Here is a 12315-nt window from a genome sequence, read left to right on the forward strand (position 1 = left end):
AGCCGTGTCAGTCTGTATTCGCAAAAAGAAAAGGAGTACTTGTGGCACCTTAGAGAGTAACCAATTTATTTGAGCATGAGCTTTCGTGAGCTACAGCTCACTTCATCGGATGCATACCGTGGAAACTGCAGCAGACTTTATATACACACAGAGAATATGAAACAATACCTCCTCCCACCCCACTGTCCTGCTGGTAATAGCTTATCTAAAGTGATCATCAGGTTGGGCTTATCATGCACATTGTGTAAAGAGTTGTCACTTTGGATGGGCTATCACCAGCAGGAGAGTGAATTTGTGTGGGGGGGTGGAGGGTGAGAAAACCTGGATTTGTGCTGGAAATGGCCCAACCTGATGATCACTTTAGATAAGCTATTACCAGCAGGACAGTGGGGTGGGAGGAGGTATTGTTTCATATTCTCTGTGTGTATATAAAGTCTGCTGCAGTTTCCACGGTATGCATCCGATGAAGTGAGCTGTAGCTCACGAAAGCTCATGCTCAAATAAATTGGTTAGTCTCTAAGGTGCCACAAGTATTCCTTTTCTTTTTATTAAAAATACAGAAAACTATAAACCATCTGAGCAAAATTGCCCCTCCACAGAATGGTTTTCAAAGAATTTTATGGCTGCGTCAGCAGGTGTTTAAGACGCTGACTAGAAACCCACAAAAGAAAGGAAATTCTGAATTAAGGCTCGTTATGGGGGCCTATTCTCTCCTCCATACGTACATGTTAATAGGAGTTATGCACGCATATCAAGAGGATAATAGACCCCCATAATGAGCCTTAACTCAGAACTTCCTTCCTTTTGTGGGTTTAAGTGAAAGTCTTAAGCACCCACAGGCAGTGCTGGGAAAGCATTCTTTTAAGGCACACTCCTACTTAGATGGTTTATGTTTGTTATATTTTTCTTCTCCGTTTTCATATTGAGGGACACTTTTCATGAAAACAGGATTGTTTTTAACTCTTCCTCCTGTTTGTTACTCACTTGAACTCGTAAGCTTTTTGCAACACACTACTGCTTGTGTTGGAGATGTGTGCGGCCTTACAGCATAGGCTGCAATACCAAGGAATAATAGCACATCCTAGAGGAACACTGTCAGGTTAAAAAAGTCTGAAATTGCTTTACCCACTGTGGCTACAAGTAACTCCCAAGGTTGTTTCTAATGGAAAGAGAGTAGAGAAACAGTGTCTATTTTTTCATTTGTTTACTTTGTGTGTAGTCAGTTTGTGTTTCCCCTTTTCTAAGGCCTGTTCCGGCAACTGGATATAAATGGGTCAGTCCTTCTTGGACCCGTGTAGAGTCTCACTGAGGTCAATGGGTTGGGATGGTCCGTGTTCAGAGCTCTGTCATGTGATTGCAAGATATATATAAATTAATGGCAGAGTGGGCGTAATTGAGCTAGTCAGGAAACCCCTGACGTTTTTAAAAACAAAAGTGGGAATTTTAAAAAATTACCAATATTGATTCACATATTTCAACCAACTCTATAAAAACTGTTTAAGAGGGCCAGCATTTGATCTTTCCTATTTGTTTCCAGGCCACTTTCTTTCATTATGCTTCAAAATAGTGGTGCATCCTCAAAGAATCTTTTTATTTGGAGGCTGACAGTTTAATAAATATTTACACAGTAAATCAGAGGAGTGCCATGTCTCTCTGTAATACTGTGAAGCTGCAAAGATATATTGTAGCAGGGTGCAATGTGAAACCATTTGGGTTTTTCTCTCCATATAATAAGCAATGCATAGTGTAAAAGAAATCATACCGTGCTTAATAGTTGATTATCAAGGTTTGGTAGCTGTCTTTTAAATGTCTTTTAAATTGCATTTTAATGTTTTTTAAATGTCATAGGTGTCCATAGTAAATTTTGAGTGTTGTTTACAAATGAAAGCTTTGTTAAAGTAGAACAATACAAAAACATTTTAAGCCATCATTACTGCTCTAAATAAAAGAGGATTTAAAAGTTTAACCAAAATTAGTTAAAAAAATACCTAACAAGCAAAAACAAAATAGGTAACACTTTTTACCACATATCAGCTTCCAGCTGTTTGCTTTCCCAATTAAAAGTCCTGAAAAAAGGGTTTATAACCTAAACACTGGCACAGCTTTATTTACAACAGCATAAATTTTATATATATATATATATATAAATATATATATAATAAAAAGTAGCCCATATCATTGCTGATGTCTCTGGGATACCATTGTCTCTGTCTTCTTGGTACTTCCAGCTTGACCGATGCCCTTTGTGAGCAGCATACTTCTCTGATCCATGTTGACTATCCCATTTGGAACACTTGTCTTTATGGTTATGACAAGGACAAAATATTGTTGTTGTAGTACAACATGCTGTCTCCTAATGTTTTTCCATGTGGCTGCTGGAGCACCAATGAGGTACTGCTGTATCTGTGAATGAATTCAGGGCCAGGTAAAATGGGATTATGATTATTTAATATTTTCATTATCATAGCACCAAGAAGCCCTCATCATGGACCAGGACCCCATTGTGCTAGGCAGTCCCTGTCCCAAAGAGCTTACAATCAAAGTATAAGACAAGAGACAACAGATGGATACAGACAGACGGGGGGAGCACAAGGAAACAATGTGACAGTATTGGTCAGCATGATAGGCAGTGGTCTCAGCACCACCAGCAGCCACTGTCCAGTTTTTTGTAGGCATCACAGCAAAGGAGAGTTTTAAGGAGGATGTTTACAGGAAGTTCCTAACAACTCTGAGGGACAGCATGAGAGAAAGCACAAAGGTGCTTGTTATATTTTAAAACAGTAAGGACAAAGGCAAAGTACTCCACTTAGGAAGGAATAATCAGTTGCACATATACAAAATGGGAAATGACTGCCTTGGAATGAGTACTGCAGAAAGGAATCTGGGGGTCATAATGGATCACAAGCTAAATATGAGTCAACAGCTAAGTTCCCTCTAAGCTGCGCAGCCACCCAGCAGTCTATCAAGGGCCACACACTTCAGTTGCCCCTCCTCCACCCCGCCACACTGCTCCTGCCCTCTGTCTTGGAGCCTCTGGGCAGCTGCTCCTGGGAGCCTCCTGCTTCCTGTGCAGAGTGTGGGGAGGAGGGCGGGGAGCTGGGGATGCTGATGTCAGAGTGTCCCCCTCCCCAATACCCCATCTCCGTGGGGGTGGGGAGACACGACAGGGCTCAGGAGTGGGGTGTGGGATGGAGCTTGCTGGCAGCTGCTGCTGTGTCTGAACAAGCAGTCTTCAGACTGGTGAGTGCCAATCTACTTAAAGGGGCAGCATACTTAATGGGGAAGCACATCTCTCTCTCTCACACACACACACACACACACACACACACGTCTCTCTCTCTCTCATTCAGACACACACACACTGTGTGTCTCTGTCCCACACACACTCTGTCTTTCACACTGACCTCCCAACACATACTTGTATTATTATTGTTGTTGTTGTTGTTACTTCTTGGTACAGTACTCCCTGCAATGCACATATATTCTCTGTAATTTTATTCTTTCAAAGTGCTGTTATTTCAGTTTTTTGACTGGTCTATGCATTTCATAATTTTTATTTCTCTCTTACACTCAAATTTAATTCTTTGAGTAGTGAGTTCTAAAATGCCTAACATGTCCTGGCTGGAGTAATTATCCCTATGGTAACTTTTAAAATATATATATTATATCTAGTTTTTTTGTTTCTACGGGTGGTGCACATCTGTACATTACCTCTATATTGGTGCACGTAACAAAATTCGTTTCACACATGGATGGAAAAAATTAGAGGGAACAATTGCAGTGTAATACTGTTGCAAAGAAAGTAAACATCTTTTTGGGATGTATTAGCAGGAGTGTTGTAAGCAAGACATGAGAAGTAATTCTTCTGCTCTACTCCTCATTGATTAGGCCTCAACAGGAGAATTGTGTCTAGTTCTGGGCACCACATTTCAGGAGCAATGTGGATAAATTGGAGAAAGTCCAGAGAAGAGCAACAAAAATGATTAAAGATCTAGAAAACATGACCTATGAGGGAAGACTGAAAAAATTGGGTTTGTTTAGTCTAGAGAAGAGAACACTGAGAAGGGACGTAACAGTTTTCATGTACCTAAAAGGTTATTACAAGGAGGAAGGAGAAAAATTGTTCTCCTTAACCTCTGAGGATAGGACAAGAAGCAATGGGCTTAAATTGCAACAAGGGAGGTTTAGATTGGACAGTAGGAAAAACTTCCTACCTGTCAGGATGAGTAAGCACTGGAATAAATTGCCTAGGGAGGTTGTAGAATCTCCATCATTGTAGATTTTTAAGAGCAGGTTGGACAAACACCTGTCAGGGATGGTCTAAATAATCCTTAGTTCTGCCATGCGTGCAGGGGACTGGGGACTGAATGACCTCTCGGGGTTCCTTCCAGTCCTGTGATTCTATGAAGTGGGCAGTGAAGGCCTATATCATGGGCCAGTTGGAGGCAGGAGTCCATTTCAATCAGTGGCTGAACGTGTCCTCCCCTGCTCATACTGTGAATTTATAATGACGCCTGGAAATCACACACATGTGGCATGAGTCCCTCTAATTCTATCCAGATATTTTAAAGCGGAGTGCTTCTTCCTAGATCTTTTTTGCAGATCACACAAGCTAATATAATAAATACTGCATTCCAATTATATTTTTCGATAATCTTAGATCACTTTGGATCATCCTTATCAGCACCTTTACCTTCATTCCCAGCAACTGCCAAAAGCACAAAGTGGAGTACTGATAGCTGCAAACTCCTCCCTTTCTTGTCTTTTCCTTTTAAACGGTGGGCACTAAGGCCATCTACACTGCAGCTGGAAGTGAGCCTCCCAGTGTGGGTTAACAGACTTGCAGGAGCTTTGCTCAAGCTAGCATGCCAAAACTAGCAGACAGGCTGTTATGGCTAGCCCCAGGCTCAGAGCCAGGGGTCAGGCGGGCTTGGACTTGAGTTGCTAGCCTGAGCTGCCACTTGTGCTACATCATCTGTGCTGCTATTGTTAGCGCCCTAGCTCCAGCTGAGTTACCCCATCTACCTGCCTACTCTGGGACACTCGCTCCCAGCTACACTGCAGACATCACCCCTCTGACCTGAAGAGGCCTGTGTTTGCTCCTCGCTTCACACGTGTTCGTCTTGGTGCAACAACTACTTCTACCCGAGCTGCAGGATTGGTCGTGCCCGAGCCCTCCTCATCCTAACCAGTGGATCCATGAATCTTCTGTGCTTGTAGCTCCTGAAAAACCTGCAATTCCTTCCCTAAAGGCAGCCAGATCCCTTTGTCAGCCTGAACTGATATTGTGACTCATAGTGCATTGGAATCCAATAGTACATTTCCCGTACCACCACGAATGACCACTGCTCAGTAGACTGTGGGAGCCCAGTAGATAGGAGTTCTTTTACTGTGTGCATGCCTGTGTGTGTACTCACTTAGTTTCTTCCAAATGAATATTTCAAACAGGTTTACAATCATTAATTTAATCTCTCGGTACCTTGTTAGATAGGTAAGTATTTGATAGTGGCTACTTTACAGATAGAGAAACTGAGGCATGGAAAAATTAAGTGATTTCATTTGCCCAAGCCCACACAGGAAGTCTGCAGAGATAGGAACAGGAGCCAAATCTTCCTGTCTCAGTATGGCTTCCATGCCTTAACCACAAGACCAGGCTTCCTCGTTGTACTTCCCACAGAAGATATTACAAAGGGGATGCCAGGCTCAGCTGACACAAATGGGGGTCCTAGCAGGCTAGTATAGACTCACTGTCCCCACAATTTCCCTTGCGATGTTGGACTATTTGCTGCCTGTGTGTGGTCAAGAGCATCCCTTGATGTTCTCCAGCTCTACCCTATATGTGGTTGAATGGAGAAATGTTGACCATTGACAGCTTTAGTGTCCAGCTACCTTCCAGACCACTACAGTGCATCCTACCTCCACAGTTAAGATTGCTTCCCTTTGTTGACTCTATGGTTTAGCCAAGAGAGTACTGGCTGGGTAGCTTGTATGAGTCAATCCAGATGTGTTGTCTATTCTGAAGTATTCACAAGCCAATAACAACAACAAAAAAGTGTTCCCCTCTTTGTTTCCCTTCCCTTTAGTTTTTATAAGAAACATAAAAGCCCAGTTTAAGTATTGGGTATTGCCAGTGATTCTGTAATACTCACTTTATAATCCCACTAATCTTGTCTGTGTTAAATATAACATTTTGAATAAACATTTAATAAGACCAGAGTCTATTATTGTCTTCCTTTTTACATTCTATTCTGTTTCACTTAACTTGCTAACCATTTCATCCAAGTTTTTTATTCAGCAGATTTATCCTTGGATATAGATTTAGTATTATACAGCATTCAGAGGATTTGAGGTGAGGAGTGAAATCCTGGCCCCATTCAAGTCAATTGCAAAACTCCCATTGACTTAATTGGGGCAGGATTTCACACTAGAAGTATATACCAAAAGATTATCAGTGTTGCTGTTTTGTTTCTCTGACCCTGGTGATGATGATTTGCTTTTCTTGGATTAAAGAATAAATCCATACCCAGATCATACCAACAAGATAGGTTTTACCGGCAATGAATGCTAACTTAGCAGTTCACCTGGAGTAACTGAGTTAACTTTTGCAATTCATTTTGTTGGTAGCTCCTTTTTCATTCTTTTTGCTCATTATTGTTTACTTCTGCTAGTTTGAAAATTGATCTTTCCTTTCCCCCCTTTTCTTTTATAGGTTGCATTTTGATTATCAACTAGAACTCAATATCTAGGTTCACTTAGAGAGGGAGCATTTGCTCTCTTTTCTTCCTATTTTTAAAAAAAAACCTATTTGCTTTGTCTTCTCTGTTTCTATTAAAATGCCTTAAACTGCAGAAAGTTTCTATAGAGCACTGTATGAGCATACAGCACGTTTAGATTTGTACAGCCCAAAAGCCCACATCAATTCAGCAGAGAATAAGGACATTATTATTTCAATTTTGTTCATATCCAAAAAGAGAATCTCATTATTTCTTAAGCTTGAAGAATGTTTTCACCATGACCATAAGTATAGACTCTTTAGTGGATCTTATTAAGGGAACCCCAATTCAACCTGTGTCTTGTAGGATAAACATAACAGGAAAGTTAAGGTTGTCCTGTTATTTTAATTGTCAACTTTGTTTTTAAGGCAATAGTAACCAAGAATATTTTTCCTATTTACAGAGCAAGCTTTACATGGAAGGATTTAGAAGCCTAAAAGAAGGAGAACCAGTGGAATTTACTTTTAAGAAATCTTCCAAAGGCCTTGAATCAATACGGGTAACAGGCCCTGGTGGGAGCCCCTGTTTAGGAAGTGAGAGACGACCCAAAGGGAAGACAGTACAGAAAAGAAAACCAAAGGGAGATAGGTAATTACTTTACTTTGTTACTCTCCTCCCCTCCATCCCACCTTCTTTGCGAGTTTTTCTGAATGTTGTATTTTCAATACTCATTCATATGTGACAGGAAACCCTTTTGTGCAAGTTTGGTTTGTACAGGTTGCCTACTACTTTGATTAGATATCCTGATCTGTATATGTAGAAATACATTTTGCTCATTTGATCGCTTTCATTTTTAAAATCCTTGCATACTGAGTTGGGGAGAGCTTGCAAAGGAATGTTAAGGTTATATTGAAATTATTGTGATTAGACTAAAAAGAGAGGTCACACTGAAGACAGGTGAAGCGATGTAACACTCAGTTGAGATAAGAGCATGCAGAAATGAATGCATGCATGCATTTGTTACATGGATATCTTTAGTACTGTACATCTGAAGAAGAAGACATTTTGTGCAATTTAGGTTGAAAAGCTAATGTTAACTTGGTATATAAATTGGTTAGTTATATTTTCACTTAATGAACAAAGTTCTGGGTGCTTCCAAATGCCTTAATTTTTGATGGTCTGCAGAACAGCTCATGGTTTTTTAAAGTAATTTTACAGATTATGGGCCAAATCCCAGAGCTGCACTCATTCACATCAGCTCAGGATCTCACCCTTTATCTATCCACTCCCAGTTCAACTCTACATCTAATGGTCTGAAGAAGTTTCATGATGCTTTTGACTATGCCGCTATAAAGACTGTACTTTAGTCCAGGGGGTATTTTCCACTCAAAAGCTGCTGTATGATGTGAATTTCAATGGCACCTAAGTCTCCATATGTCACAAATATAAAGGGAAGGGTAAACACCTTTAAATCCCTCCTGGCCAGAGGAAATACCCTTTCACCTGTAAAGGGTTAAGAAGCTAGGATAATCTCGCTGGCACCTGACCAAAATGACCAATGAGGAGACAAGATATTTTCAAAGCTGTGGGGGGGGAGAAACAAAGGTTCTCTCTGTCTGTGTGATGCTTTTGCTGGGACCAGAGCAGGAATGCAGGTCAGAACTCCTGTAAAAAGTCAGTAAGCAATCTAGTTAGATATGCATTAGATTCTGTTTTGTTTAAATGGCTGATAAAATAAGCTGTGCTGAATGGAATGTATATTCCTGTTTTTGTGTCTTTTTGTAACTTAAGGTTTTGCCTAGAGGGATTCTCTAAGTTTTGAATCTGATTACCCTGTAAGGTATTTACCATCCTGATTTTACAGAGGTGATTCTTTTACTTCAATTAAAACTCTTCTTTTAAGACCCTGATTGATTGCTTTTTCATTGTTCTTAAGATCCAAGGGTTTGGGTCTGTGTTCACCTATGCAAATTGGTGAGGATTTTTATCAAGCCTTCCCCAAGAAAGAGGGTGTAGGGTTTGGGAGGATTTTGGGGGGAAAGACGTTTCCAAGCAGGCTCTTTCCCTGTTATATATTTGTTAGACGCTTGGTGGTGGCAGCAATAAAGTGTAAGGGCAAAAGGTAAAATAGTTTGTACCTTGGGGAAGTTTTAACCTAAGCTGGTAAAAATAAGCTTAGGGGGTTTTCATGCAGGTCCCCACTTATGTACCCTAGAGTTCAGAGTGGGGAAGGAACCCTGACACCATACTTTCCGCAGCTTTGCCCAGCATGTATAGCCATGGCAATGTGGATCAAGAAAAGGACACCTTGTGAAGCACTGATCATGCTTAGTGCCTCCCCGAATGTCCAGACTTGAGCATTCCAACAGCCAGCCTTTACCCTGAGGTATTCAACCAAGGAAGAAAACTTACAGGGATAGCATGGCTCACAGATGATGTGAGTTCTGGAACAAAGTACAGTTTTGCAAAGAAAAGGGTACCAAAGCATCCCCCCAGGAGGAGGAAAGATCTCCCTTACCCATCCTCTATCTCTTCAGCCTACTGTGGTAGTGTCTCGAGGCCAAAATCAAGATGAGGATGCTGCTCTGCTATGTGCTGTACATACATGTAGCGAGAGACACTGCCTGCCTCAAAAGAGCTTAACATCTAAATGCGCAAGACACACGAAAGCTGGGAGAAAGGAAATATTACATCCCCATTTTACAGGTCAGAAACTGGGGCAGAGATACAAAATCAATGACTTGCCCATGGTAACACAAAAAGTGTGTGGCAGAGTTGGGAATTGAGCCCCAATGTCCTGAGTATCAGTGCAGTGCCTTAGCCACAAGACTGCACCACTGCCTCTTTGTGCTTAGTGTCTACTTGAAGTTGATTATTTTTGAGAAGGTTGAAGACAAAACCTTTACACTGATTGTGAATTAGGGAGGGTGAAAAAAATAAACACTTTTCTGTTCTTAGAATTCTAACTACACTAAAATGTCTGAAGTTTAAAATTTGGAACTAGGCATCAGTAATGAGAAGGGTCTGTCAATAATTCCAGCTCTTAGCTGTAACCAAAATTTAAAAAGAGAGCAAAATACTTAGTACACTCCTAATGAAATCCAGGAATCTCAGCGCAGTCACCTCTGGGTGGGAGCAGGAGGAGAGCACTGTCTTTATTAAATATAAAAGACTGCCCCTTAAACAAGTTTAATGCAAGTTTAATTCTTGGTGGTATGGTTAAATAACAAAATACTAATCTCATCAACTGTCATTTGGGACTGCTTTTTATCTGAGACCTGGTCTACACCTACAAATTAGATCAAACTAACTACATAGCTCAGAGGTGTGAAAAATTTTGCACCCTGTGCATCATAGTTAGGTTCACCTAATACCCACTGTAGACACAGCTAGGTCAACAGAAGAATTCTTCCAAACTACCACCTCTTGGAGAGGTGGATTAACTACACTGACTGAAACCCCCTTTTTGTCAATGTAGGAAGTATCTGCATGAAAGTGCTACACTGGCACAGTTGCAGTGTTAGACATACCCCGAGTCAGAGATCAGTTTAAAAAGTCTCTGGAGATTTAATATTGGAATCTGAGGAACAATCTGCAGCTGAGGATCCTACGGTGATGGTCACTAACAGCCCACAGTCTGGTCAGTCAGCTGAGGTAAAATTGAGGTATCTGGTGTGAGGTACGCAAAGGTGAGGGTAGAATGGTATTGCTGACGGGACTTGTGTCAAACTGCTGCTTGTGCAAGGTCATATAACTAGCTGCACTGGGCAGGTAATTAAAAAAAAATGTTCCATGATACAGGGTCTGGTAATTTCAAATTCCACCCCGTGAATAAATCATTCTCAAGAGGGTTAATCTAATGTTCTATTTGTTAGGAAAGCTGTCTCAAATTTAGAGGGATTTGGGGGGAATAGGGGTGGCAGATGGAGGGGCAGAGAGAGATGAGCCAGGATAGAGATGTTGGAACGAGAACTTGAAAGGGAGGGCGTGTGATGGGGCAGGAGGGGCAGATAGAACCACATTTGGAAAGTTGACGGGTGGAAGGCTGGTAGAGAAAGGAGCGTAGGGTGGTCATTTGATCAATGGAGGAAAGAACTGGCAGAGAGAGCTTAAAGAAGGCACCCAGTGGTTGGGCCATGTGGGTGACATGGGAGGGAACAAACGTCGAGAAACGTCTTGGAGAAAAGGATGGGAGACCTGTATCCTTTTGTTGTGACAATGCACAGTCAACCTGTGGAACTCGGTGCCAGGATGTCGTGAAAGCCAAAAATATAACTGGATTCGAAAGAGAATGAGATAAGTTCATGGAGGATAGGTCCATCAATAGCTATTAGCTAGCCTGGTCAGGGACACAACCCCATGCTCTGAATATCCCTAAGCCTCTCACTGCCAGAAGCTGGGACTGGACGACAGGGGATGGATCACTTGATAATTGCCCTGTTCTGTTCATTCCCTCGGGGGCACCTGGCATTAGCCATTGTTGGAAGACAGGATACTGGACTAGATGAACCATTGGTCTGACCCAGTATGGCCATTCTTATGTTCTTATGACATGGTACCAGCACCTCACTGACAAGAGGTTAATGTTTCCTACAGCCCTATAAGGTTGATAGCATTTACAGTTCTGCCATTTTGCAGAAAAGGAAAGTCAGAGAAGTTTAGTAACGTAGTTATTGCAGGCTCCATGTCGTTTGCTCAATCCACTTGAACACACTGTCTCTCAAAAGAAACTCATAAATCTGTATCCTAAAAATAAAAAATTTGATCTTTTCTTTTCCCTAGGTCTCTTTTCCATGCTTGCTTTTAGATTTTGTGCATTTTTTCCTGCCCTCTTATTTCTACTAATCTCTCTTTCCCCATTCTTTCTTTTCCTGTCCATTTCTCGCCAACTTTTCAATAGCCTTTTCTTTGTTTCCAGTCATCACCTTCTGTCTGAGGCCCCTCTCCAGTTGGGAAAGTCTCCTAAGACTTTCATATTGCCATTTTTTCCCCCTCAACGTCTAACTCCCAAAAGGCAACTATGACATATTATGGCAACTGTCCTTTCAGCCAGAAAGAATTGGGTGCAACTCTCTCCAGGGTTCTTTAATAGTGTTCCTTCTGAATGATTATTCACACTCTGTACAAAATGCTGTACAAGGAAACAATTATCAGGATGGTAGGCCAGAAGGATTGTTTAACTGTGATGTGAGCTCTATTGGTTCCTGACTGCACCGAGTCTCTGCTGACCATCCCATAATAAAGGACTCAACTAATAATGAGAGTTGTGCATTACAGGCAGAATTGGTAGCAATGCCTCCAGTTAAGGTTGCCTAACACTTTCCATTAATCCACTATTTTCAGTTCCTTATAACTTTGCTACACTTTAACCGTTTGAAATTAACTTTCAGAGGGGTAGCCGTGTTAGTCTGGATCTGTAAAAGCGGCAAAGAGTCCTGTGGCACCTTATAGACTAAAAGACGTATTGGAGCATAAGGCTTTCATGGGTCAAAACCCACTTCGTCAGATGAACGTAGTGGAAATTTCCAGAGGCAGGTATAAATATGCAAGCAAGAATCAGGCTAGGGTTAAAGAGGTTAGTTCAATCAGGGAGGATGAGGCC

General features: G+C 41.4%; 1 protein-coding gene across 3 annotated transcripts in view; it reads left to right on the top strand.

Moving 5' to 3' along the window:
* LIN28B (lin-28 RNA binding posttranscriptional regulator B) overlaps nt 1-12315 on the top strand; it is a 178325-nt gene that overhangs the window by 107944 nt on the left and 58066 nt on the right. For all 3 annotated transcript variants that reach the window (XM_073335159.1, XM_073335160.2, XM_073335161.1), the window contains one exon: nt 7177-7361. In XM_073335159.1, coding sequence (XP_073191260.1) covers nt 7177-7361 — 185 coding nt within the window. The remainder of the gene's footprint in view (nt 1-7176; nt 7362-12315) is intronic.

This window comes from Lepidochelys kempii, chromosome 3 (assembly GCF_965140285.1).
Source record: "Lepidochelys kempii isolate rLepKem1 chromosome 3, rLepKem1.hap1, whole genome shotgun sequence".
Lineage (NCBI taxonomy): Eukaryota > Metazoa > Chordata > Testudines > Cheloniidae > Lepidochelys > Lepidochelys kempii.